Source organism: Lethenteron reissneri, chromosome 35, assembly GCF_015708825.2.
Source record: "Lethenteron reissneri isolate LAM-NWPU_2019-01 chromosome 35, ASM1570882v1, whole genome shotgun sequence".
In the NCBI taxonomy this organism is placed as follows: domain Eukaryota; kingdom Metazoa; phylum Chordata; class Hyperoartia; order Petromyzontiformes; family Petromyzontidae; genus Lethenteron; species Lethenteron reissneri.
This window is the reverse complement of record NC_083813.1, coordinates 13859408-13886932: the sequence shown is the minus strand read 5'-3', so window position 1 is coordinate 13886932 and position 27525 is coordinate 13859408. Positions and strand designations below refer to the sequence as shown.

Genomic DNA, 27525 nt, shown 5'->3' with positions numbered 1-27525 from the left:
CCGCTCGCGAGGGCAGCCCGGACAGGTCGCAGGCGGATGGACGAGTCGCCACGTCGAGCTGAGTGATGGGCTCGGGCGGCCTCCGCAGGGATGAGCGGCCGCGTTGCGTTGGGAGCGCCGTTGCTAGGACACGGGGACACCTGGCAGGTGAGGGAGCTTGCGGCAGCGGCGGTGGTGGAGGATCCTGAATCCGCGACTGCTCGAATCCCGGACTCATTGCCTTGATCTCGCTCGTGTTTACGGTCAGGTGGAGTCGCGTGTGCGTGCGTGTTTTTGGTGAGCTGCACGGATGGGTGTTGGTGGTAATTGATGACTTCCCCGCTTGTGTTGTTTTAAGACCCCGCGGCGTCGTTTCCCACGGCCGCGTGCGCTTCGTGCGAGCGCCGCTCCGCTGACTGCGCCCCGCGGATCGTCCGCTTGGCTTGCGGCTTCTCGAACGCGACGGCTCCGCGAGTTGCAGATACTGAACAATGGGGAGGAGACGCGAGGAGGCTTTACAAATGAAATGTTGACTTCTGCACTAATAGTGAGTGGGGGCGTCTGAGTTAATCGCACTGTGCGCGTGAACCGGTGGAGGAGCGGTGGTGCAGCGGTTAGCGTCGCACTGCGCCCTGAAACCCGGCGAGCTAAATTGGAATCCCGGCCCCCGGCTGTCGTCAGTGGCGAGCGATGTCCACACCGGCCTTGACCAATCCTCCTCCACCTCTTTGGGTTTTTGTTTTACCCCACGCTGCTTAGCGTGGTGAAGTGTGATCAAACAATCCCCCCCCCCGTGATTGACACAGCGTGTGGAGATGCCTTCATCCAGCAGTGGATTGACAAAGGGCTCCGAGTTAGTATCAATGACGACGACGAATGTTATTTAGACGCGCCGAGTCGCGCTTCGCTGTCCACTGGGCACGGGGCGAGGTGACGACACCGCGAGTCGAGGGGCACGGGCAGCCCCCCCAGGGCAGCCCCCCCCCCAGGGCAGCCCCCACGGGCAGCCCCCACACGGGCAGCCTCAACGGGCAGCGGCTCTGCCGCGGCGTGTGGGGGGCTGTCCGCCTTCACTACCAGGCCACTCCGTCGTGTTCATGCCCTCGTGTTCATGCCATCGTGTTCATGCCCTCGTGTTCATGCCCTCGTGTTCATGCCATCGTGTTCATGCCCTCGTGTTCATGCCCTCGTGTTCATGCCCTCGTGTTCATGCCATCGTGTTCATGCCATCGTGTTCATGCCCTCGTGTTCATGCCATCGTGTTCATGCCCTCGTGTTCATGCCATCGTGTTCATGCCCTCGTGTTCATGCCATCGTGTTCATGCCATCGTGTTCATGCCATCGTGTTCATGCCCTCGTGTTCATGCCCTCGTGTTCATGCCCTCGTGTTCATGCCACCGTGTTCATGTCATCGTGTTCATGTCGTCCGCCGTTTGGAGGGGAGGGGGGTGCTGTCGTTTCTGCGTATGTCGTGAGACGCGTGGGACAGCGGTGTTGGGAACGGGGGTGGCGTTGGGGGGGGTGCGTTGGGGGGGGGGCGTTGGGGGGGTGCGTTGGGGGGCGTTGGGGGGGGGCGTTGGGGGGGGTGCGTTGGGGGGGGGGCGTTGGGGGGGGGCGTTGGGGGTGCGTTGGGGGGGTGCGTTGGGGGGGGTGGCGTTGGGGGGGGTGGCGTTGGGGGGGGTGGCGTTGGGGGGTGGCGTTGGGGGGTGGGGGGGGGGGGGGGGGGGGGGGGGGGGGGGGGGGTGGTTGGCGTTGGGGGGGTGCGTTGGGGGGGTGCGTTGGGGGGGTGCGTTGTCTGTCGCTGGCTCCAGGGTGACGCTCCGCAGCGAGTACCACGCGTGCCGATTCGCTGACCCCTACCCCGCATCAAACTTGTCACGTGTTAGGTGCTGGGTTGGAGGATCCAGGCTCCAGGTTGAGGAGGCTGCCTACTCCACTCCGGGGTGAGGATCCAGAATCCAGGCTCCAGGTTGAGGGGTTACTTTACTCCACTCCGCGGTTTCCAGTGTCCAGTCTTGGTGATGAAGACAACGCGTTGTCAGGTGGATTCAATGATCACGTGACGATGTGTTTTAAAATGGCGATGCTAATGTAGATGATGGTGTTGAAGATAACGATGCTGATTAGATGATGCGATGATGAAACAAGATGAAGGACTGCTCCTGGCCTTCATGAGCCGAGTTTCTCGTTAGACTGCAACCTCTCTCCCTTGTGTGTGCGGTAGATGTGCACGCGCGTGTGTCGTCTGTAGGTCTCCCATCGGTCGACTCAGCCTCAAATCATACCTGGTGTGTGTGTAGACATCATCACTGGGGAGAGATAAAGGCGGTGGCTCTATCCAGCATCATCCCCACTTGTGCCGTACCCGCCTTAAGTTTGTTGCATTTGTCACCAGCGACCCCCAGAGGGGAGTGGGAGCTATGCCCCCCCTCCCCCCCCCCCCATGGCGCTATGAAAAAGAGCTTTATAGCTCGTCGGATTCCTCCAGTATAAAGACATCATCCTGAAAGACTCCGATTCTGTGCGGGCCCTGTGCAGGGGTGGGGTACAGACCTACGGCCTGGAGCTCCCCACCAATACCCTGGACAGGGAGGAGGCGGGCAGCAGACGCAAAGTGACTTCGCGTTGACGCGAGCCACGATGTATTATTGACTCCGTGCACTCTCCACCATTAAAGCAACGTCCTAAGTACACGGCACGTCTATTATCCATATATCATAGATTACTAAATCTATAATAGATTACTAACGATGGACAACGGCGTCACTCGCGCAGGATTTTCAAACCGCGCCCTTTGCATGGTACTTTAAATGTACACGCAGAGTGCATTTCGAATTTACGTGAGAAAATTCTCTCTCATAATCATCTACATCACATCATAATCATCCACACCACGTCATAACCATCTACAACACGATATCCACAACACGTCATAATATCTACAACACGATATCCACAACACGTCATAATCATCTACAACACGATATCCACAACACGTCATAATCATCTACAACACGATATCCACAACACGTCATAATCATCTACAACACGATATCCACAACACGTCATAATCATCTACAACACGATATCCATAACACCTCATAATCATCTACAACACGATATCCACAACACGTCATAATAATCTACAACACGATATCTAGAACACGTCATAATCATCTATAACACGATATCCACAACACGTCATAATCATCTACAACACGATATCCACAACACGTCATAATCATCTACAACACGATATCCAGAACACGTCATAATCATCTACAACACGATATCTAGAACACGTCATAATCATCTACAACACGATATCCACAACGTCATAATCATCTACAACACGATATCTAGAACACGTCATAATCATCTATAACACGATATCCACAACACGTCATAATCATCTACAATACGATAACCACAACACGTCATAATCACTACAACACGATATCTACAACACGTCATAATCATCTATAACACGATATCCACAACACGTCATAATCATCTACAACACGATATCTACAACACGTCATAATCATCTACAACACGATAACCACAACACGTCATAATCATCTACAACACGATATCCACAACACGTCATAATCATCTACAACACGTATATCTACAAACACGATATCTACAAAACGATATCTACAACACGATATCTACAACACGATATCTACAACACGATCTCTACAACACGATATCTACAACACGATGTCTACAACACGATATCCACAACACGTCATAATCATCTACAAACACGATATCCACAACACGTCATAATCATCTACAACACGATATCCACAACACGTCATAATCATCTACAACACGATATCCACAACACGTCATAATCATCTACAACACGATATCTACAACACGATCTCTACAACACGATATCTACAACACGATATCTACAACACGATCTCTACAACACGATATCTACAACACGATGTCTACAACACGATATCCACAACACTGTCATTCATCAAGCGATAAATCCACGAGCTAAGCCCAAAGTATATCAACCGGAACAAAATATATATTTTCAACAACGCTTGGGGACTCCAGGACAGCCTTCCTGGAACCACGGGGACTGTCTACCTGGCATATTTGGTGACTTTAATTATCGGTTGCAGATATTACACACTGCATCCGTGATCATCGTAGAGGACCACAGAACTTGGACTATTTCTGGCAGTGGGGGCTCCTCGGGCTGCGTGGCTGCGGCGACCTTGACGCTCTGTCCGTGCTTCTGTCGGGAATGTGAGGGATGCAATTTGCATGAAGGACAACGATTCCATTATATAATCATATTCGGCTGTATTCAATCCAACGCTGACATCACTTCAGCTCGCCTGCATTTGTCTTCGACGACATTCCGTTAAGATGAGACTGCATTTAGAACATCGCAGCGGAGTAACATTTAGAATTCCGTTAAATGCCTGGCGGAATATCTTGTGGGGGCGTGGGGAGATCACCAGCATTATATCGGCGCGTGGGAGCCAAATGTAGTTCATCAAACAGCATCGCTCGAGCGGGGATTGGAATCCCGTGTCCTTCGCACATTCAGTTAACAATAACATCTCAGTGCAGGGGTTCGAACCGTGCCCAGCCGCTCAGAGGGCAGAGGTCGCAAACGGGTTTTGATTCCTTACCCGTACCCGTACGCGGCCGCACCAGGGTCGCAAACGGCTACCCGTAGCCGGGTATTGGGTAGGGTGCGGGTATCGGGTACTCGGTTGCGACCTCTGGCTCAGGGGCTGCTGTCATCACCCCCCCGCCCCCCCGCCCTAGAGTCTAAACAAAAGCTACTGACTGACGAGCATTGGAATGACTGAGATGAGACGGAAGACGCTGAGGCATTTAAGTGCCAATAAATGCGAATTCTCCGTGAGCACTCCGCCCCCCCCCCACTCGGCGAGGCGCCCCCACGCTGATTGAGTTTCCGCGCCCCGCACCCGCGGGGTCATTAGGGGCGTTAATTGAATTAGCTTTCCTCCTAATTGCTGCGTGTCCCATCCTCGAGTACACTTACCCCAATGTAGCCAAAGCCAAAGTCCTGCAACGCAAACGAGCATCGATGTATCGGCGCCCCCCCCCCCCCCCATTTATAGCCCTGCAGAGCCAGCGGTGGGGCATTCCACATTCCTATGACGGGGCGAGTCTATCCACAGCACAATGACTGCTGGCTTCCCCTACATAGCGGTGCTCATTTGCTCGCCCCCCCCCCCTACGGAGGGATGATGGGCTGAGTCACCCCCCCCCCCGCCCCCCCAAGCGAGATTGGAACTCCCCGCAGGCTTCCGAGCCGCTCGCTCGCTGCCCCCCGCGGGGGTCGCGCTGCCCCCCGCGGGGCCCTTCCCCGCACCTCCGACTAGCGCGGGTGGCTCCGTACGGTTGGTGCGAAAGGAGTTCAACACTCGTGCACACACCAGAATCACGACATTTATGAACACATCCCGGCAACTTCCCCTGCCGAGGCTTCTCATTGTTGCTGTTGTTGCTGTTTATTGTAACTCGCACAGCGGCAGGAGGAGGAGGATGCGGCGGCGCTTGAAGGGGTGCGGCGCTGAGCCGGCGGCCGCGCTCGCAGGAGGCCGCTACGAGCTGCTGGGGCCCCTGGGCCACGGCGCGTTCGGCCGGGTCCACCTGGCGCGCGACACCGAGGCCGCCGCAGAGGACGCCACGTACGTGGGTCCCCGCGGCCACCGCCGCCGCGGGTCGGTTTTGTCGCTGTTAGGACTCGTCAGCAGTCATCGGGCCATTGCTGGCCTCGTGCCCGACTCGCGAGACCTGGCAGAGGCAGCGTCACTGTGTGCACAGCGGAGCTAGTGCTCGAGTGGGCGGGGCTATGTATTAGTGGGCGGGGGCTATGTGCGAGTGGCGGGGCTCTGCGCGAGTGGGCGGGGCTATGTATTAGTGGGCGGGGCTATGTGCGAGTGGGCGGGGCTATGTATTAGTGGGCGTGGCTATGTATTAGTGGGCGTGGCTATGTACGAGTGGGCGGGGCTGACAGAGGGAGGGGGGAGTGGCTGGCAGCTGGCCACGTGTGGCCCTGTTGAGCCTCCCAAGTGTGGAGCAAACGTGTCCCTGCGACCCCAGCGTGGTGCTCAAGGAGGTTCCGCTTCGGGGGGCGGCCCCGGGGCACGAGGCGCGGGCCCTGGCCGAGGCGCGGCTGCTGTCCCGGCTCGGCCACCCGGCCGTGCTGCGCTTCCACGGCAGCTTCGTGCAGGACGCCAGCCTCTACATCGTGACGGAGCACTGCGAGGTGAGCCCACGCGGCGCCCCGCGTCCCACCCCACGCGCCCACAGAAGCATTAGCCCGCCCACTATCACATGGACACGCCCACATAAGCATTAGCCCCGCCCACTATCACATGGACACGCCCACAGAAGCATTAGCCCCGCCCACTATCACATGGACACGCCCACAGAAGCATTAGCCCCGCCCATTGGTCGGGTAGCCCCGCCCACCGTACAGGCAGCGCCTCCCTCGGCGGCTCCGTGAGTGGCGCTTGAAGACCAACATGCAGATGAGAACAACGCACCAGGCAGAGCCACCGCGATAGGCAGCTACAAGCCCGCATGACTACCCGCGATGAAGCGGGAGAGTTGGTAGCTTTATCTTAGGGATCAGGTGTCATGGTTCACACCTGCTTGGGGGCCGTCCATAAAAGACGTCACGCACCTGGGGGGGGGGGGGGGGGGGTCAGACATTTGTGACGATGTGTGACGAGGGGAGGGGTTGAGAAATGTGACGTCACGTAAAAATGCGAAACTTTAAAGCGATTTGAAGCATGTTTTTACTTTCAAGATGGAAATATGGTTTCGGGGGGGGGGGGGGTAGAGCTTTGTGACGTCATATTTGAGGGGGGTCAAAAATCGTCCAAAATGGCGTGACGTCATTTAAGTACGGCCCCTTAGTGTTCTCCCTGTCCATCGCCCCCCCTGTCCACCCCGTGTCCACCCCCCCCCCCCCCCGTGCACCTCGTGCCTCCCGTCCACGCCGCCGCAGGGAGGAGACCTGCACATGGCTGTGGAGAGGCGGCGCCAGGAGGGCTCCCAGTTCGCGCTGCCGCGCGTCGTGGAGTGGTTCGTCCAGCTGCTGCTGGGCCTGCAGCACCTCCACGACAGGTGGGGGGGGGGCCACCGACCCCGCGTGCCACGCTGGCGGCAAGGGCGGGGGGCAGCCGAGGAGGAGCCGAGCAGCGGCCGGCAAGGCAGAGGACGGCTGCGTTGGGGGGGGTCAGGGGGGGGAGCGTGCAGGATGCGAGCGCCATCCAGGCCCAACGCCGCTTAGCTTCCGAGATGTGCCGAGTGCAGGCGCAGTTGGGGCGAGGGCGCGCTGGAGGATATCGCTGCCCGAGGCTGTGAGGGTGGTGAGGCCAATGGCGAGGTGAACGACGATTCTCCCCCCCACCTCTCTCCCTCCACAATCGACGAGAGCTCCACTTAGTGACGTGAATTCATTCTTGCAAAGTGACGGTGGCGGTGCACGGAGAGGCAGGGGGAACACGGGGGGGGGGGGGCTGTCCCTGGGAAACACGGTCGCTGGCGATGCAGCTCCTTCCTGCTGCTGCTGCTGCTTGTCCCACAGAGAGGGCCACGTGCAGCTCTCCCCTGTGGTTTACGGCCGTTTTGTCGCACGCTGTTCGGTACGATGCCCGACGTTCCGGCTGCACGTGCTCGAAGCTCGTTCACTCGCTGAAGAACCGCTCCCAGCGGGTGGTGCGAAACGTCGCACATCAAAGCCGATCGAACGCGCGGCGCAACCCGAAAGCATTTCTCCCCACCCTACGTCTCTCCCCATCTCATGTCTCTCCGTCTCTTCATCTCTTCCGATCCCAAGTCTCTTTCCGTGCGTGTCTCTGTCTCTCTGTGTCTCTCTCGCGCAGGCACATTCTCCACAGGGACCTGAAGACGAGAAACATCTTCCTGAAGAGCGGCATGGTGAAGATCGGTGGGTGGCTGCATTGTGGGGCGTCCCGCGTGTCAGCGAATCGGCAAGCGTCGCGTCCGTCACCGTGCGGCGTGTGACGTGGACCTCGGCAGAGTTCCACACGCGCAGACAGCGAGCGCACGGCCGCGTGCGTCGCGACGCAGCGGGTAGCGCGCTGCCCTGCCAACAGCGGGGCCCCATCCCAGTTGGAGTCACGGCCACGGGTGACATTGAGCGCCCGCTGGAATGTCCGAGTCGGTCTCGGGGCACGCCCTTACAGCGGCCTCAAGTGGCCGCCTGGCGAAGTCCGGCCAAACATCTGCCATGGCCGAGGAGGCGTGGAGGGAGCCCTTCATCCAACAGTGGATTGACAGAAGACTGTAACATGTTCATGTAACATGTTCATGTAACATGTTCATGTAACATGTTCACACGACATGCATTCACGTGCACTAATGTCCGTTATGATATACTACACGTGACACGAGATTAACGTGTTAAGCGTAGTGCTGCGCACGCAGTGAACGTTCAGTTCATGTGAAGTGGCCGGGTGGCTGTACGGGGCCTGTGGATGTGACCTGAGACGTCGTTCTATGACGTCATCTTGCAGGGGCAAGATGACGTCACGGCGATCCACTGCTGGCTGCACGATTCCGAATGTCAATGCGTCTGGGGCGGGTTGTGGGTGGGGGGGGGGTGAGGAAGGGGGTGGGGGAGTGGGGGGCGGTAGAGAAGTGAATCAGACCTCGCGTCTCACGATTGCATGACGTGGGGAGCGTGGTGGAGGGGGCCCCTTCCCGTGGTAGCTGTCGGCTGTCCCCCACCATCAGTCCCCCCGCGCCTTGGAACTCCCGGCGACATTACCAAGCCCCCCCCGCCCCCCATCTCGCTAAACTCGCGGCGCGGCATTCGCTGAGGAAGCGGAGCAGCTGCTGCTGCTGCTCACGAACCCGGCGCCCGCTCGCCCGCTCGCTCGCTCGCCCGGAACGCAGCGAACGCCGCGCGCCTCCACCCCATAAACGCGCCCATAAATAACCCGTAATGAGCACGATTCGAAAGCCGATGGAGACAAATTCAATTTAAACGCAGATAAAATGAATGAGCTGATGTGTGCAGATGGGGCTGAGACCGGCGGCTCGGTTGGGTGAGTTGAGCGTGGCGGCGGCGATGGTGGTGGTGGTGGTTGAGGTGGTGGTGGTTTGTGGTATTGGTTGTGGTGGTAGATGGTGGAAGTTGTGGTGGCACGTATCTCCGGGGGAAGAGTGTCTCACTATAGCGGGGTCGGGAAGCGCTACACGAAGTTGCATGGTATTGAGTGGAATATCATCGCTGTTATTGTATGTGTGTTGAACTTCTTTCGTACCGTACATAGCCAACCGTACTAATCTAAGGTGCGGGGAATGCAACTGCCAAAAACCGGAGTCTTGAATGTGCTGGGAAGACTTGGAGATTTTCACCGGACGCTCCTGGGAAATCCAGAGCAGGTGGCAACCTTACGCACCGCTGGGATCCAGCGGTGCAGAGGCGAGGGTTGGTGGATCACGGAGAGATCTGTGAAACCCCCCGAAGCCCGCTGGGCTGCGATGTGGCCGGGCGTGGCAGCACAGCAAGCGGGACTGTGAAGCCGTCCACGTGAATCATCGCGTCGTGGGCTTCCTCACACGTGGAGCCTCACTCCCTCTCGCGAATGGAATTGGCCAAACATCCCGATGGAGCAAGGCCCTCCGGGAAACGAGCCATGAGAGGCTTTTCCGGGTACATGAACGGCCTTTCAATCAATGTCCTTCCATCTGCCCGTCTGCGTCGTGACATCTATGCGTCTGGACGTGAATCTGTCACATCTGCTTGTCTGTTTGGCCATTTGTCTGTAGGTAATTAGCCACTCGCGTGGATGTGTGTGTGTGTGATCCCCCCCCCCCGTACCCACCCACGTGACTGTGTGTGTGTGTGTGTGATCCCCCCCGTACCCACCCACGTGACTGTGTGTGTGATGCCCCCCCCACCCACGTGACTGTGTGTGTGTGATGCCCCCCACCCACCCACGTGACTGTGTGTGTGTGTGATGCCCCCCCCCCCACCCACGTGACTGTGTGTGTGTGATGCCCCCCCCCACTCACGTGACTGTGTGTGTGTGATGCCCCCCCCCCCACTCACGTGACTGTGTGTGTGTGATCCCCCCCGTACCCACGTGACTGTGTGTGCGTGTGTGATGCCCCCCCCACCCACGTGACTGTGTGTGTGTGATGCCCCCCCCCCACTCACGTGATTGTGTGTGTGTGTGTGATGCCCCCCCCACCCACGTGACTGTGTGTGTGTGATGCCCCCCCCCACTCACGTGATTGTGTGTGTGTGTGTGATGCCCCCCACCCACCCACGTGACTGTGTGTGTGTGTCTGGGCTCCGCAGGGGATTTCGGCGTGTCCCGCGTGCTGGCAGGGCCCGCGGACCTGGCCCTCACCTTCACGGGGACCCTGCACTACATGAGCCCCGAGGCGCTGCAGTGCAGGGGCTACAACTCCAAGTCCGACGTCTGGTAGGGTCCGTCTCGTCACATCACCTGGCTGCCCATCTCTAACTCTGTCCGTGTACATCTGTTCGTCTGCCCATTCATCCGCCTCCCTGTCCGTACGGCTGTGGGTACGCGTGTCTGTCCGTCCGTCCGTCTGTGCATCTGTCTCTGTACGTCTGCCTGTCGTGTGTTTTGTATTCTCTGGATCGTAAGCAAAAGTTGGGAGCTTACAATCCGATAGGTGGGTGCGTGCGAGGCCACATCTCTTCTGAGCTATTGACACGTGGAACAGTCGACGTTTGGGGTGCGTCTCACGATGTGGACAGCACGAACCTGCGTCGCTTTCCTGCGCGGGTGTTCACCCCCCCTCCTCCCCCCCCCCGACAAATCGGCCTCTCGCGCGCAGGCGAGCAGAGCCGTCGATTGACACTCAAAACAAACTGTAAGGAAATATAAAATTAGACATTTAAAACACGACGACGATGAATATTAATCTTATTATTAGACCGCTAGATGGAGGTCACGGGGGGTGCGCATTCGGTTCGACGCTCAGCGCTAAATCAGAGCCCTTAATTACTCATCACACATTGGCGTTGGCGTCCAATTTGCGAACGAGGAGGAGGTTGGAGGGACGACGCACGCGAGGAGGTTGCTGACGAGGGGCGGTGATGGACGGGAGGGTCTGGCAGTGACTCGAGCTTAATACCACACTCACTCACTCACTCACACTCACTCACACCCACTCACTCACACCCACTCACTCACACCCACACACACTCACTCACACTCACACACACTCACACTCACTCACACTCACTCACACTCACTCACACCCACTCACACCCACTCACACTCACTCACACCCACCCACTCACTCACACCCCAATCCACATCCCACACCCACTCACACCCACTCACTCACACCCCAATCCACAACCCACTCCCACTCACTCACACCCCAATCCACACCCCACTCCCACTCACTCACACCCCAATCCACACCCCACACACACTCACTCACTCACACCCACTCACACCCCTATCCACAACCCACACACACTCACTCACACCCCAATTCACACCCCACACACACTCACTCACACCCCACACCCACTCACTCACACCCCAATCCACAACCCACACCCCAATCCACAACCCACACACACTCACACCCTACACCCACTCACTCACTCACACCCACTCACTCTCACTCACTCACTCACACCCACTCACTCACACCCAACACCCACTCACTCACACCCCAATCCACAACCCACACCCCTATCCACAACCCACGAGAGAGAGAGTTAATCAATGAGTGAATACGTCGAATAATCATTTGTTTAGTCATTAAAATGATTAAATCAGTTAGTCAATCAATGAGTCTATCGGTAAGTCAGTCAATTAGTCGATCAATGTCTTAATTAAGTGAACGAGAGCGTAAGTCAGCGAATCGGTGAACTGCAGAAACGAGTCACGCGATCAGCGACGCACTCGACGACTCAACCATCGTCAATGGCAAGATGAGCAGGACAGCCAGCTAACCAATCAGCCACTCGGTCAACGGCCAGCTAACCAATCAGCCACTCGGTCAACGGCCAGCTAACCAATCAGCCACTCGGTCAACGAGTCCATCAATTAGTCGTCAACCAACCGGCCAATTATCGCGCGTCTCTGGCGCGTGAGACGTACACGGAGCGCTCGCGCGGCCCACCGCTCTCTGCACGCGCAGACAAAGACGCCCCCCGCCCCCCCCCCCCCCCCACGTGCTCCACGCGGGCGTCTTTGTCTGCGCCTTCTTCAGCACGAGCCGTGCGCTGTGCGAGGCGGTCGGGTCTGAGACTTAAACCGCCCCCCCCCCCCACTCTGTACCTCCCCATGGACACCCCCCCCCTCCTTCCCTCCCACCCCGAATAACAACACAACGAACCCCCCCCACCCCACTCCCCACCAACCGCACACCCAGCCCATCCGGCGTCAATGTCAACAGCAAGCCTCGTTCTCATCTGCCGTGGTCAATCCACTGCTGGATGAAGGCCTCCTCCTCTTCCGCAAGCCGCCACCGCCGCCTCCCATCACGGCCGTGCAGTGTGACGATCCACCCGGCAGCAGCCGATCTGCACGCCAGCTCATTCCATCACTCCATCTCCTCGGGCGGTCGTCATCTCGCGTGGGATGCATTCCACCCCTTGTCTGCCACTCCGTTATCATTCTCGACCATGGGCCATAAACAAAGTGAATAACAACAACAACAACGTGACCAACACGGGACCCCACGTTCTGGCAATTGTGTCAGTCCACTGCGAGATAAACCCTCCCGTGGACCCCCCCCCAAGCTTTACTCGTCACGAATGCCAACATTCGTGCTGCTGGATGAGGGCCTTCCATACGCACGCCGTGCGGGTCGTTGGCTCCATGAAGAAGAGCCATTGCCCGAAACGTCACCTATCAAATTTCCGTTCAAGACGACTCGCGCGCGGCGTTATTGACGAGCGTGTTGAGAGATAGTTTTTTGTCACTGTGCAACAAGAATGGCCTAAATATCAACTTCACTTCATCATCATCATCACCAATCTCATCATTCGTGTTCACCCATCCCAGCGCTCTCCAGGCTAGACCTTGCTTTTGCTTGCGTGATTGTGCGTGATGATTGTGCGTGATGATTGTGCGAGATGATTTTGCGTGATGATTGCGTAATTGTCATGATGATTGTGCGTAATTGTGCATGAATATGCGTAATGATTTGTGCATAATTGTACATGCTGTTTGTGCGAGATGATTGTGCGTAATTGTGCGTGACGATTGTGCGAGGAGGTTGTGCTGCAGGCTGCTCACTCGCAGCAGGAGCAGCTGCAGCAGCTGCTGCAGCTGCTGCAGCAGCAGCAGGAGCAGCAGCAGCAGCAGTGCAAGGGCTGTCACGGCGCTCGCCGTGCAGCTGCAGAGTCAACTCGGGGATCTTAGTCACCTCTTTGTGCGTGGCTCTCTCCCCTCCCCTCTGCCTCCTCCTCATCCTCCTCGCTTGTTTGATTTGGTGGGGGGATTGGAGGTCTCGGTGTGGGATCGTCGTGGTTGATTTAGGGATTTGTCACCGCTCGAATGTGCGCGCCTCCTCTTAATGAAACCGGCGGGGAGACTGAGCGGGAGGGAGAAGGCCGCGAGTGGAGTGCGGAGTGGAGACGCCGGGTTTCAGGAATCTCCCCTCTCGCTCGCTCGCTCGCTCTGTGTGTCCGTGTCTGGGGGTCGCGGGGAGAGACATCTGTGGGTAGCGAGTGTCAGTGCCGGTAACGGCGTGCGGGGTTACTCATTGACAGGGCAGAGGAGCGACGCGCGCGTTACAGTCATGGGCGCGGTAGCGCGTCCACCCCCGCATGGCTGGTGGAGCCCGCGAGATGGTGGGTGAGTGGGTGGTGGAGTGAGCGGGCGAGTGAGTGGGTGGTGGAGTGAGCGGGTGAGTGAGTGGGTTGGTGAGTGGGTGGTGGAGTGAGCGGGTGAGTGAGTGGGTGGGTTGGTGGGTGGATTGGTGAGTGGGTGGTCGAATGAGTGGGTGAGTGAGTGGGTGGGTTGGTGAGTGGGTGGTGGAGTGAGTGGGTGGGATGGTGAGTGGGTGGGCTGGTGAGTGGGTGGTGGAGTAAGTGGGCGGGTGAGTGGGTGGGTTGGTGAGTGGGTGGTGGAGTGAGCGGGTGAGTGAGTGGGTGGTGGAGTGAGCGGGTGAGTGAGTGGGTGGGTTGGTGGGTGGGTGGCGGAGTGAGCGGGTGAGTGGGTGGGTTGGTGAGTGGGTCAGTGGGCGCACCCGCAGTTCCACTCTCAGACAAAACCAACGAACGGTTGCATCACCGACAGTGGAATCTCTCCACGCGTCGCTCTTCCCCGGCCACGCGAGACAAGAGGAGTGCCCCCGCCCCCCCCGCTCACGTGACCGGCGCCTGTCCCGGGGGCATGGAGCGAGGCGTCTAATGGGGCCGCCCGCATGCCGCTCACGCGGGCGGCAGCCGGGCGCGCTCGCCGCGGGAATCGCGGCCGCCGCTGTGCGCGGACGGTGTTTACCCCACAGACAGATCTAGCGCGATCGACTGTGATGTCTGGCAATTGATGCGAGTGTCTGTGTCTGTTCACTGCTGCTCGTGCCATGGCGATGCGTGTGCCTGTCCGTGTGTGTGTGCGTGGGGAGCGGTGGTGTCGCGGTTAGCGCACTGCGCTACGAACCTGACGACCCGAGTTCGATTCCCGCTCAACACCAGTGACGATTATCTGAACCGGTTCTGGGCCTCCCCTAGGTCGACTCAGCCTCAAATGAATACCTCGTGCGATGTGTAAAAATCGCCCACTGGGGATACAAAGGCGGCTGGGCGTGGTGTTGGCCACCCACCCCCTCGTGTGCCGTACCGGCCTTCATAGGTGCTCGCTAACAGCACTTGCCCTAATATTCTGTTAAGGCTATGAGGGATTTTTATATTTTTGATGATATATGTGTGTGTGCGTGACGATGTGTGTGTGTCACTGTGTGTGTGTCACTGTGTGTGTATGACGATGTGTGTGCGTGTGATGATGTGTGTGCGTGTGATGATGTGTGTATGTCACTATGTGTGCGTGTGTGCGTGTGTGACGATGTGTGTGTGGCGATGTGCGTGCATGTGACGATGTGTGTGTGTCACTATGTGCGTGTGTGTGTCACTGTGTGCGTGTGTGTGTCACTGTGTGCGTGTGTGTGTCACTGTGTGCGTGTCACTGTGGGGAGCGGTAGTGTAGCGGTTAGCGCGCTGCGCTATGAACCTGGCGACCCGGGTTCGATTCCCGCTCACGGCTAACACCAGTGACGATTATCTGAACCGGTCCTGGGCCTCCCCTAGGTCGACTCAGCCTTAAATGAGTACCTGGTGCGGTGTGTAAACATCGCCACTAGGGAGACAAAGGCGGTCGGGCGTGGTGCTGGCCACCCACCCCCTCGTGTACCGTTCCGGCCTTCATAGGTGCTCGCTAACAGCACTTGCCCCTACAGTCTGTTAAGGTTATACGGGGGATCTTTGTCTTTGTATGACGATGTGTGTGCGTGTGATGATGTGTGTGCGTGTGATGATGTGTGTGTGTGTGATGATGTGTGTATGTCACTATGTGTGCGTGTGTGACGATGTGTGTGTGGCGGTGTGCGTGCATGTGACGATGTGTGTGTGTCACTGTGTGCGTGTGTGTGTCACTGTGTGCGTGTGTGCGTCACTCTGTGTGTGTGTCACTGTGTGCGTGTGTGTGTCACTCTGTGTGTGTGTCACTGTGTGCGTGCGTGTGTCACTGTGTGCGTGTGTGTGTCACTGTGTGTGTGTGTCACTGTGTGCGTGTGTGTGTCACTCTGTGTGTGTCACTGTGTGCGTGCGTGTGTCACTGTGTGCGTGTGTGTGTCACTCTGTGTGTGTCACTGTGTGCGTGCGTGTGTCACTGTGTGCGTGTGTGTGTCACTGTGTGTGTGTCACTGTGTGCGTGCGTGACGATGTGCAGGTCTCTGGGCTGCGTGCTGTACGAGCTGTGCGTGCTGGAGGCCGCCTTCACGGCGCGCAGCTGCGTGGCCCTGGCCTTGCGGATCACCCAGGGCCCCACGCCGGCCCTCCCCGCCTCGCGCCCAGCCGCCCTCAACGCCATCGTGCAGAGGTCGCTGCCTCTGACCCCGCACGGCCTCACCGCGTGACCTTCCCCCGTCTATCTCGGGGCCTCACCTCGCCCGGTTCGGACTCAATGGCGATTCTATTCACTCCGCTGACCAACCAGAGTTGGCTCTGTCTGTAACGAGGGGGGGTGGGGGGTCAGGAAAACTCCCGTGGAGTTCATTCGATGCGAGTGAAACTTTGTCGTGAAGTTGCGCTGCTTGTGGGCACTCAAGCCCTGGAGAAACCCAGGCAACATCGATCGCAGAGTCATTGCCTGGCCACGTGGAGCCTAATCGCCTCCTGCTAAGACGCCATCGCGATTTGTCGTGACGGCCCCCCCCCGGCTCCCCCCCCCCCCCCTCCGCCGCTGACGAATCTCTCGCAAAGACGACGATCTCGCGCCCGGGAAGCCGCGCGCGCGATCGTCCCCGATGTCGCTCGGAGGAGCCCTCGCACGCGACACTGAGACGCCGCGTGCGCTCGGCCCGCAGGATGCTGAGCAAGGAGCCCGAGGGGAGGCCGTCGGCCAGCGACCTGCTCCGGGAGACGATCGTCGAGAGCGCCATGCAGGTGCCGAGTCGCGCGAACTCGCGGAGAGCGGCGCGGTGCGGCCTCGCTCGTTACGATAGAGACGTTGTTGATGTTGATGATGTTGCCCGCTTCGGTGAGAAATGGGAATCTTCATTGCCAGGTTGTTGTTGTGTTGTTGTTGTTGTTGGGTTTCATTGTTCTCTTCCGTAAGCGAGGAAAAGCGTGCAGGTCTCCGCTAAATGATTGCCTGGGTCACCTTGAAACGGACCGGAGTAGACGTTGCGTTCTGCTCGCCACGGCGAGAGGAGGTGTCCTGGGCGCGGCGCGGGACCCCCTGGGTTGTGAGTGGCCACGTGGAGCGCTCACCGAGTCGCCCTGTCGCCTCCCCAGGGACTCCGGGACAAGCTGAGCGCGCTGACTGCCAGCGAGGGCGCCGAGCGCGGGTGAGTGGGGGGGGGCTTCGCACGTCTCTCTCGGCCCATTACCCGGGGCGGTTGCCACCTCTGAGATCCGGGACGCATCACGAGACAGAGGAACATCTCACAACAACCGGGACTTGCGGCAGTAGCAGCACCAGCAGTAGTAGCATCAGATTGGATGAGTTCAGACGCCTTCCGGTTGACTTGATCACGGGCTTTAATGAAATAAATCATCCACACCGCAAACATCGGCACCCACGCGCACAATCTTGCATTCGTGCAGATCTCGTGCAGTCTGACCGCGTCATCGTGAACGCGTGTTTGTGAACGCGTGTTTATACCACGTGGGAGGATTGACGGCGCATCGGTCCGGGCACCGCCGCTGCGAGCCCAGGAACCTGAGTTCGATTCCTGGCCACGACTAAGCCCCCTCCCCCACGTCACCAACCCGCACTGAACCAGCGTGGCGAAGTATGGCCAAACGACCTCCGTGGTCTGCGCGGCGTGGGGAGGAGGCCTTCCCTCGGCATTGGCTCGGCAGACAGAGGGCTGTAAATGATTGTTGATGTTTATTTATAGAGCAAGGTGGCTATTCGGTTTGAGAATTGGATATGAATTTTTAATTTGTCGCAGACACTCAATTCCTGGGCGCGGGCTACTTAGCGCCGCTGTCTCCGATCGCATCAATTCGCCGAATCCATTTCCGCGAGTTCACGCGGAGACGACGACAGCCTCCACAGGCGCGGGGGTAATGCCCCACGCGCACGCGCACGTGTGCCCCGTGGCGGCCACCGAGGAGATGGAGCGACGAGATCGGCTCGTGAGCGGGGTGCTGTGCGGATCGTTACCGATAGCAGGAGCACGAGAGGTGGTGGCGACTGCTCGCAGAAGGCCTTCATCCAGCAGTGGATCGATCATGGATGGTGATGATGACGATGGTGACGATGGCTGGGGGTGAATGGGCGAGCGTGTGGGAATGTAACCCGGGTCGGTTCACATCGCGACGGCTGAGTACACACGGACGCGTCCCCAGGTCACCCGGGTTCACGCCTCTCCAGGGGTTTAGCGCGGCGTAAGCCGCCAACAGCGCCCTACGAACCAGGGCCACCCGAGTTCGATTCCCGGCCACGGCTAACAGCGGCGGCGAGTCTGCATCTAGACCCGCCCCCCCCCCCCCCCAACGCGTCCCGTCTTCACGAACCCCACGTTGAGCAGCTCGGTGAAGCGAGTTCAAAGAACCCCCCCGTGACCAACGGGCAGGGCGCGGGGAGACCTCCACCCCCCCCACCCCACCCCCGCATTCATTCAGCAGCGGATCAACAAAAGGGGGGAGGTGGGGGGGGCGCACTCAATAAATCCGCAGCAGAAAAATCTCGCGCTCGTTTCTCCACTGCACCGGTGGTAATTAGCGCGACCTCCACACGCCTCGCGCACATTAGCGGGGGGCGTGCTCACCACCACGCTCACCACCACGCTCACCACCACGCTCACCACCACGCTCACCACCGCGCTCACCACCGCGCTCACCACCGCGCTCACCACCGCGCTCACCACCGCGCTCACCACCGCGCTCACCACCGCGCTCACCACCGTGTTCACCACCACGCCGTCACCCTAATCGGCCCAGTGAGGAGCGAGAGGATACGCGGCTGAGTGACTTGCGGCAATGAGCGCCGCTGCTGCCGCTGCTGCCGCTGCTGCCGCTGCGCGGTGCGTGGGTTGCCTCCCGCCCTGGGCGCGCGTCGCGCCGAGGAGGAGGAGGGGGGGAGGGGGGAGGAGGGGGGAGGGGGAGGGGGGGAGGGGGAGGGGGAGGGGGGGAGGGGGAGGGGGGGTGGAAAGGTCTCGCGCCGCAGCGCACGGGGCCCGACCCCGCGTTTATCGGTGACATTTTCAGATGCAGCCGCGGCCACCCAGGGACGGGAGGGGGGCCTGGCGCGGCGGGAGGCGAGGCCGAGGAGGAGGAGGAGGAGGGTGATGGTGGTGGTGGTGGCGGGACGTGGGCGAGTGCCGAGAGCGGGGAGGGCGATCGCGCGCTCCGAACCAAGTGAGACAAATCGCCTATCTCGCCCCCCACCACTCAACCCTCCCCTGATCCCCCCGCCCACCACCCACTTGCACGCCCCCCCCCCCCCCCCGGATCCCTTCTTCTCCCCCTTCCCCAGGGTGCGTTCTGCACACACGCCCGGCTGTCCTTTAATGTTTGTGAAAAAGGATGCGGGTTGCGCCGCGCCAGGAATCGGAAGCTCCCGCAAATTCCATCCCCACGGCGATCGCGGCTCCACCGCTTTCAGCACGCCAAGTGCCGCTCCATTAGCCGCCTCCTCCTCGCCGCTGCTGCTGCGTCGCCAGAATCTCGAAGCCGCAGCTGCAATGGGCCTCTTGCCTGCAGTTTGCAAACAGAAATCATCATCATCGCAACAATGCGGCGAGCGGAACATTTCATTCCGAACTCGCCGAGCAGGACGCACGCTCAGCCCGGTTGGTGTGGGTCGACGGCCTGGAAATAAAAAAATAAATGTCCACAGCGGCACCCCACATCCAGAATGCATCTCGCTCCGACCGTGACCGTGGCTACTTGCAGTCACGTGCCACCTACTGGGCCCTACCGGCGGCACAATTGTCCCGGGGTTGAGAGCTCTGCCCCCAGCGGTGCTGGAGTGGACGTCTGGAGCGCGCTGCCGCTACTTCTACTGGTAGCCTGCAGCGGCACGTGGTGAAGCGGTAGCCGCAGGGAGAGAGGGGGGCACTGGACGTGGTGTGCGGAATGATATATTGCTGTATCTGGGTCGCCCCCCTGATGACGAAGCCCCTGGGGCCATCGCCAGAGGAGGCCTCCACGGCGCCAAGAGCCGCCCCGGGACACCCGCGGAGCGCCACTCGGCACCACTCGGCGCCACCCGGCGCCACTCGGTGCCACTCGGTGCCACTCGGCGCCACTCGGCGCCACTCGGCGCCACCTGCCCCAACCCCGCGCTGTCCGCGAGCTACCCCGGTGGGCACGGCCGAGATCCCCTCCAAGATAACGGGGGAACGTAAAGGCGCAGCCCTGCAAGTGCTCGCTCGGGCCCCCTTCATGCGGAAGGGGTCTCCACCACGAGGGGAGCTCGAGAGAGCCACGCTCCGTGCGATCTCCGCCGTAGCCCGCGGCGGTGGCGGTGCGGGGGGGGGGGGGCACTGGGATCGCAAGACTCCTGCCGCCACCGCCGCCGCCGCTGTTGTTACCACTGCCGCGCCGCGAGATGGACTCGAGCCTGGCGCCCTCTGAGCTGCAAGCCCAGATCGCTGCCCCCCGTTCCGCCGCCGCAGCACCAGCAGGAGCATCGCCTTTTACAATAAAGGGGGGCTCGGGAGGGGGGGGTAATCCATAAATAGTGAGCGGGGCTCTACACGACACGGCGACGAGTGGACACTTGGTGGGAGCGGCGATGGGAGCCACCACCGGGACCTGAGATTGTGTCTCTTTCTCTTCCTCGAGCCGCGAATCGATCGCCCCACCTCCTTCCCCCCCCCCTCCTTCCCCCCCCCTCTCCTTCCACCTCTTCCCCCCCCCTTCTCCACCCCCCCCCTCCTTCCCCCACCCATCCTGCCCCCCTCCTCCTTCCCCCCTCTTCTCCCCCCCCCTTCTCCCCCCACCTCCTCCCGGCGGGGGCCTCTCTCTGCCTCCGCCGCCCCCGTCTCGCAGGCTCGACGCGTCCCCCGTGCGCGTGGGCAGCGGGGGTGGGCGAAGCGAGCGCCGGGCACTCCCCCCCGAGCAGCAGGAGTACTCCACCTCCTCCTCTACCTCCTCCTCCACCTCCTCCTCCACCTCCTCCTCCACCTCCTCCAGCCTCGTGAGCCCGCACGGCACCACTCATCCCAGCCCTCCCCCGCCCCCTTTGCTTCATCACGAGCCGCGCTCTTGATGACGAGGTGTTCACTGGCGTCGTTAACACAAACGGGGGTGCCCTCGTTAGCGCTGTCATCATCATCAGCATCACAATGCAGATATCATCATCATCATCATCACAATGCAGATATCATCATCATCACATCGTTAACGCTAATGTAAATAGCATATATAATCATGCCCACAATTATCACCATCATCACTACCACCACCACCATCACACCACCATCATCACTACCATCACTACCACCACCACTGCTGTCATCGTCGTCGTAAGAATCGAAAAATCGTCATCGACAATGGGGGCGGAGCCCCCCTCGGGCTCCCCCATGCCACGGACTCGGGGACACAAACAGCCGGGGACACAAACAGCCGGGCACGGCGGTCGCCCATCCAAGCGCTACCCAGGCCCAGGCCTGCTTAGCTTCTGGGACCTGATTTGTTGTCGTTTCTCAGTCGACGCGTGGCGGTAGCCGATTAGTCCGCGGATATCGCGCGCCGGGAGCGCGGTCACAATCGCGACCTTGGGCCGGCCGAGCGCCGGTGCCGGGGCAGCCACGTGGAGCCGCAGCTCCCGGCTCGCGACTCCTGCGAGCGGCCGGCCGGCGTCGATGACACGCGCGGCACGCCGGGGTGGGACGCGACTCTCGCTGCTGCAGAAGCAAAACGGCGGCGACCGAGAGCGCCCTCGGTCGGATTGAGTTCCACTCCGGTGGCAGCACGGACTGTGGGGGATCAGGGGCCGGTGGCGCGTCGAGGGTGCGAGGAGACGCCCTCCTTGGATAGCGCGGTTAGGGAGGAGGGCGCCTCTCGGGACATTCGCGTGAACGAGGAGGTGCCGCGGATCGGCGGGTACAGCAGCAGCAGCAGGAGGAGGGATGAGCTCCGGGTGCCGGAGCGACGCGGCTCTCCGTGATTGTCCCGTGCGACATGGCGAGACGCCGGCGAGAGACATCGTGGGCCCCGCGTCTCACTGGCACGGACACACACAGACACACACAGACACACACAGACACACACAGACACACACAGACGACGCGTGGAAACATCGTCACGCAGACGCACAGACACGTGGAGACACGTGGACACAGCTATGCGGAGACACGGACACGTGGACACAGCCACACAGGAACCCAGCCGCTTAGCGGCGCCTGCTCCGACCCGCTACATTACCCGTGATGCTCCACGACAAGGCATCACGAGCTCGCGCACTAAATCACATTTCGCGTTGAACGGGGCCCTCTTTGGTTTCGATGGAGCGCTCGTGCCAAATGACGTCTGGCATTTACTTAACAAACCCGACTGGTGACGAAGCTCAGACGAATGACACCCGCTCTGAGCTTTTGCTCGCCCAGACAGCTGCTGCCCGCGGCGATGTCTGTCCGGAGAGCCGGCAGCGGTCGACTCGAGCTGTCGTCTTCATTCGTGGAGGCACGCGACGGGCTGCTGCTGCTGCTGCTCGAATTCATGAATACATCAAGATTCTGATTCTGATCTCTCATCACCCACGATGCCGCGCACCGACGCGTCGTGAGTTCCGGGCAGAGAGAGAAGTGGGAGAGCGAGCGAGCGAGCGATCGAGCGAGGGGTTGGTGACCCTCTTCTCGCCAACCCTTGGTCACCTCCATTGTCTGCGAGCGCCTATCACTGCTTGCCGCCCGTCTGTCTGTCGGCGAACATTCTTAGCATTGCGGCTGTCGGGAGCGGAGTCGGTTCGCGGAGACGACGAGCGCCGCGTGCTGACTTTGCCCTTTTGGGAAATTACCCGGCACGTGCCGACGGAGAAAGCCGCCTGATTAATTTATGCGCCAGATGTACGTTTAATTGACAGCTTTAAGCGCGAGAGCGAGCGGGAGAGAGAGAGAGAGAGCGAGAGAGAGAGAGAGCGCTGCTCGTTTCGCGTCTCCCGCGCCGCGGCTGCCGTGGTGCGGGAGACGACGCGGGAGACGTTGGCTAAACGTGCGCGTGGCCGCGGCTGTTCCCGCGGCTTGTGAGGCGGCGCAGCGCCACTTAGGACGCCGAGCAGCGCGGCACCGATGTGGGGATTCAATATCCATGCCCCCCCCCCCCCCCCCCCGGCGGCGCACCTTTCTCCCCGCGCCCCTCTCCCCACGCCTCTCTCCCCGCGCCTCTCCCCGCTCCTGCAGGAGGGCGGTGTCGGCGCTCTGCTCGACTGCCTGCGAGGAGCGCTGCGCGGGAGCACGAGGGGTGAGCGACCACGAATCCGCCGGAATTCACGCGCGCCCTCACTCGTGTCTCTGGGCGCCGCCGTTCGGGAGGAAGATGCAGCGTTAAAGCCCCCCCCACACCCCCCCCCCAGCGCGTCTACTGCAAAGTGAGACGAGCAAACCGGGCGCGTGCGAGTCGACTGTACCCACCCGTGCCACCCTGGTCCCAAATCTGAACAACTGTGCCAACCTCGATCCAAAACGCGGCCCCTGCTCTGCTGTGGCCGCCGCGTGCGGCTGCGGCGGCGACTCGGAGCTGGAGGTGCCCGAACGAGAGGCCGCGGGGGTCTCTGGGGCTCGAGGCGCTGCCCCGCCTCATCTCCTCCTGCGACCGTGAAGACGAATTCACGAGTTGTGGCGCTCTCCCCGCCCCCCACTCGAATCCTCCACGGGCACCCCTTAGCTTCTTGACACGGACTCCCCCATGACTTCCCCCAAATAGAAAATACCTGCACCCCCCCCACTCCCCTCCCATCCCACACAGCGGGGGCGGACGACTGTCACGTTACCCCCCTCCTTCATTTACCCTCCTCCCACCCCTCTCACCGTTCCAGCCAAAATCTCATTTCCGAAAGCGCCATCGCCTTCCTTGCCACCACGGGGAACGTTTCTCATTGTATTTGATTCGCTGTCACCATCGCCAAGGGCCCCAAAGCGCCAAGCGGCCAGCAACAAACGGCACAGAGAGGGATCCCACCAGGTTCCCCCGCGGCTTGGAGCAAATGCGGGAGCGCCCCGCCCCCCCCCCCCCCCCCCCCCGGCTGTTGATGTCGCGCGGCGTCCCCGGGCCACGTGGCTTGGGGGGCCCCCGGGGCCACGTGGCTTGGGGGGCCCCCGGGGCCACGTGGCTTGGGGGGCCCCCGGGGCCACGTGGCTTGGGGGGCCCCCGGGGCCCGCCCGGCTCCGCTGGCGCGTAGCCCCCGCGCCGCGCGACTGCGTTTAGGGCGCGGCGGAATTCCCGGAGAAGGAGGAGGCACAATGGGAGAGAGGACACAGAGAGAAAGAGATGGAGAGAGAAAGAGAGCGAGGGGGAGAGAGTGGGAGGGGGCGAGAGTGGGAGTGAGACGGAGAGAGAGGGGGAGAGACACTCGCTTCGTGGGTCCCCTTAGCTCCGTGATAGATTCTCCCTTTTCCCCATCGCGTGCTTACTCTCTCCGTCTCTCTCTCTCGCACGCTCTCGCTCTCTCTCGCTTTCTATCTATCGCTCGCTCTCTCTCTCTCGGCAAAATTTGCAGGGGAATTGTGCCGAAACAAAGTGGCCTCGTTTGCCGAATTCCTCGGGGGACGCGCGAGGCGGAGGGCGCACGGCCCCTCTGTCCCCGGCCACAATCAGAAAAGAACGAACCGCGCTCGTTTGCCGGGGAAGAGATGTCTCAGTGTCTCGGCTCGAACTGGGGGGGGAGACGGGGGTGGGGGGATAGAGTGGGCGGTGGGGGGGGGGGTGTGGATTGAGTGGGTGGTAGGGGAGGTAGATCGACCGACGTGGATGTGTGTGCGTGACCCCCCCGCCCTGACCCCGCCGTGACCCCGAGGGTGGCACGGATCGGCTGTGCGCCCGTGACCCCCACGAGTCGGCCTTGCTCGGGCGGGGGGCGCGAGGGGGGTGCGAATGTAACATTTCTTAAAATATTGCCTGTCGTTAATTGACAGCTCCATTCCAAAGGAATTGAAGAACGGGTCTCTGTTTTATCCAATTCTGAAGCAGCCGTCCATAGGTTAAGAAATGCGATATTTTTTGGCTGCCACGATCTAATGAGAATCGCTGTGTCACACTGCGCGCCCGTGACGTTATTATTTAATTCCGCCCGGTGTTTCTCTCCGTCTTCTTTTTTTGCGAGACGCTGCTGCAGCCACGGCGACGGACCACGGGGGGGAGCACGGGGGGGAGCACGGGGGGGAGCACGGGGGGGGGCACGTGGACGCCCCGAGCCCCCCCTCCCCGCTCACGGACACGGATAACTCGTGAGTCTCTGCTGCTGCTGCTGCTGATCCGTGGAAGCGCTAACGAGGACGAGGGCGGCTCTGAGGTCGCTTTAAAAGCGGGAGGGATGCAGCCCCCCCACCCGCCACTCCCCCCCTCCCCCCTCCCCCAGCCGCTTCTGTGCACCCAGCAGCATGAATCGTGTCCACAGTCCCGTGTGTTGGGGTCAAATGTGGGTCGTCGCTACTTTTCCAAAACGTCTGGCCACGTTGATTCCACAAACCCCCCTGATCATCAAATCTTCAATCGAACCGGCATCACAGTGTGTTCACTCGTTTGCATCGCTTCTGTATCGTCTGGCCCCATACATTTTCTCTGCTCTATGAACCTTGATGGAATATGAGCATCATCAGCCATTATCCATCCACTGCTGCATGAAGGCCTCGCCAAGCCGTCACTGGCGGTCCTATGACGCAACAAAGCGCGTGGCTCCGCCGCTTGAGCCGATCCATGCGAACCAGAAAGAGCTGCACCTCACGGAGGGATCGATCCACGCATCGCGAGCACGCGGATCTATCGCAGTCGATCAATGTCACCATTAGGCCTTCGTCACTCACCGCACGAGGCAGGGACGGGCAGTGTCGGGTTGCGGTGCGGTAATGGTGCGGTGTGGCAGTGTGGTGCGGTGTGGCAGTGTGGTGCGGTGTGGCAGTGTGGTGCGGTGGTGCGGTGGTGGTTGTGCGGCTGCGATGCGATATTGAACGGTGACGTCGACACGTGCCGGATCGCAGGCTCGGCGCGCCGCGGTGGCGTCCGTGGGAGGGGGGCACCGGGGGAGGGGAGCACCAGGTGAGGGGGGCACCGGGGGAGGGGGGCACCGGGGGGGCGTCGCGACCGGCGACGGGCGGACGGGACCCGGGGGCCATCGACTCGGACGCCCTCGACTCGGGGGAGGGCCCCACGCTCCGGGGAGACGACCCCACGGACTCCTCCTCTTCTGCCGCCGCTCTCCTACAGCTCCTCTTCCTGCAGAAGCTCAGCCTCACCCTCGACTCCGCGGCGTCCGCCCCCAACGGGGGCAGCGCCGACTGAGCGCGCGGGCATTATCGTCGTCATCATCATCGTCGTCATAATCGTCGTCATCATCATCGTCGGTCGCTGTAGCCACGGCCATAGCGGGAGGTACGTTGGGCGTGGTGTGCCGGCCATGCACTATTTTCCAGGTCGCCTACCCCCGACAAACCCGGGTGAAAGTCACGTCCACGACCCCGTACGCCACCGTCGGTGGCGGTAAACGGACACGAATCTGCGGTCGTGCCCACTCCCGGAGTAAGTTAATCCGTGCGGGGAACGGGGCAACGGCCTCACGCGACGCGCACGGCATCAGTCCCAGCAGCAGCGAGCGTGTCGCTGAGCGTGTGCCCGTTTCACGCCGACCCCTGCGGCCCACACGGACGTTGGGGGCCAGATTGGCACCTGGCCACGTGGGTTCGGAGAGGGCACTTCGTCTTCGCGGCGATGCCGAGGTCAGGGCCCCCTGTCGCGGTGCCATGGTCAGCTCGCTGGACTTGCGACCCGGGGGTCGCCGGTTCGAACCTGCGGCAAGGCAGCCGTCGCGGTGCAAGCTCCTGGAATCCCAACGCCCGCCTTTGTGGACGCAGCCGTACGAATGCGCTCGCTCCCACGAGTCTGTGATGGGCAGGTCGTGTGTGGTGGGGTAAAGTGTGGGGACTACGGCCATTTGTTTCCGATGCGTCTGGGCCAGCGTCGAAGAGTAGGTAAACACATCCGCTGTGGAGGCACGCTCTGGGGCTCCCCTCGAGTGGAGGCGCTTCCGCTACCCGGAGCGTGAGACAGCAGAGGCACTAATTTCGCGAAACGCAATTGATCGCAGACGCGCTGCGTGTAATTGCAGCTTTCAGTCTTTAACATGAAATGTGATGAAATAAACATCAATAGTGACGCATTACTTATTCACAAGTTTGCCGTTCTGAAAAATCTCGACAATGGTCTCAGATAACACAACGACTGTCGAAAACATTTGGAGAAGGGGCGGTGTGGAAAGTGTGGAGGGGGGGCTACTAATCCCCCCCCCCCCCACCTGGGTGGGGTTCACAACCCCCGCCCCTCCCCGTCTCCCCCAGCGGGGGGCGCTGTGGCCGAGATGAGGCTCACGCGTGGTGGCTCCACGCGGCTCCCACGTGGAGCCACCACGCTTCCTGTCTCCAGCGCGCCGCCTGCGGAGGCGGTAAGTGCTACTTGGTGCCACTTGGTGGCACTTAGTGGCACGGTGAGGGATGGCTGTGGCTGATTGCACGGCAGGACAACAAGGCCCGTCCCCGGTACAGACATTCATCACTGATGTTGGCCGTGAGCGTGAATCGAGCGTGGCGCGGTGCGCTAACCACGCGTTCACGTGGAACGAAATCGGAGCACCCGGAGACATCCCACGCCTTGCGCGACTCGGC

At 60.7% G+C, this 27525-nt stretch overlaps 1 protein-coding gene across 3 annotated transcripts; it reads left to right on the top strand.

Moving 5' to 3' along the window:
* The first annotated feature begins 35 nt into the window (after positions 1–35).
* On the top strand, positions 36–27191 carry LOC133350995 (serine/threonine-protein kinase Nek11-like). Of its 3 annotated transcripts, none has more exons than XM_061565880.1 (14): positions 36–147; positions 5517–5678; positions 6094–6259; positions 7007–7125; positions 7887–7951; positions 10337–10463; positions 15927–16076; positions 16564–16642; positions 16994–17046; positions 18917–19066; positions 20705–20852; positions 23056–23116; positions 24987–25098; positions 25849–27191. In XM_061565880.1, exons 2-14 carry the CDS (start codon positions 5533–5535, stop codon positions 26147–26149), a joined length of 1677 nt encoding a protein of 558 aa, XP_061421864.1. In that variant the 5' UTR covers positions 36–147; positions 5517–5532; the 3' UTR covers positions 26150–27191. The 3 variants fall into 3 exon arrangements, with proteins under 3 accessions (XP_061421864.1, XP_061421866.1, XP_061421865.1); XM_061565881.1 differs by lacking the exon at positions 36–147 and adding an exon at positions 170–242; XM_061565882.1 differs by lacking the exon at positions 20705–20852 and having other exon boundaries at positions 25849–26057.
* Positions 27192–27525: the final 334 nt, after the last annotated feature.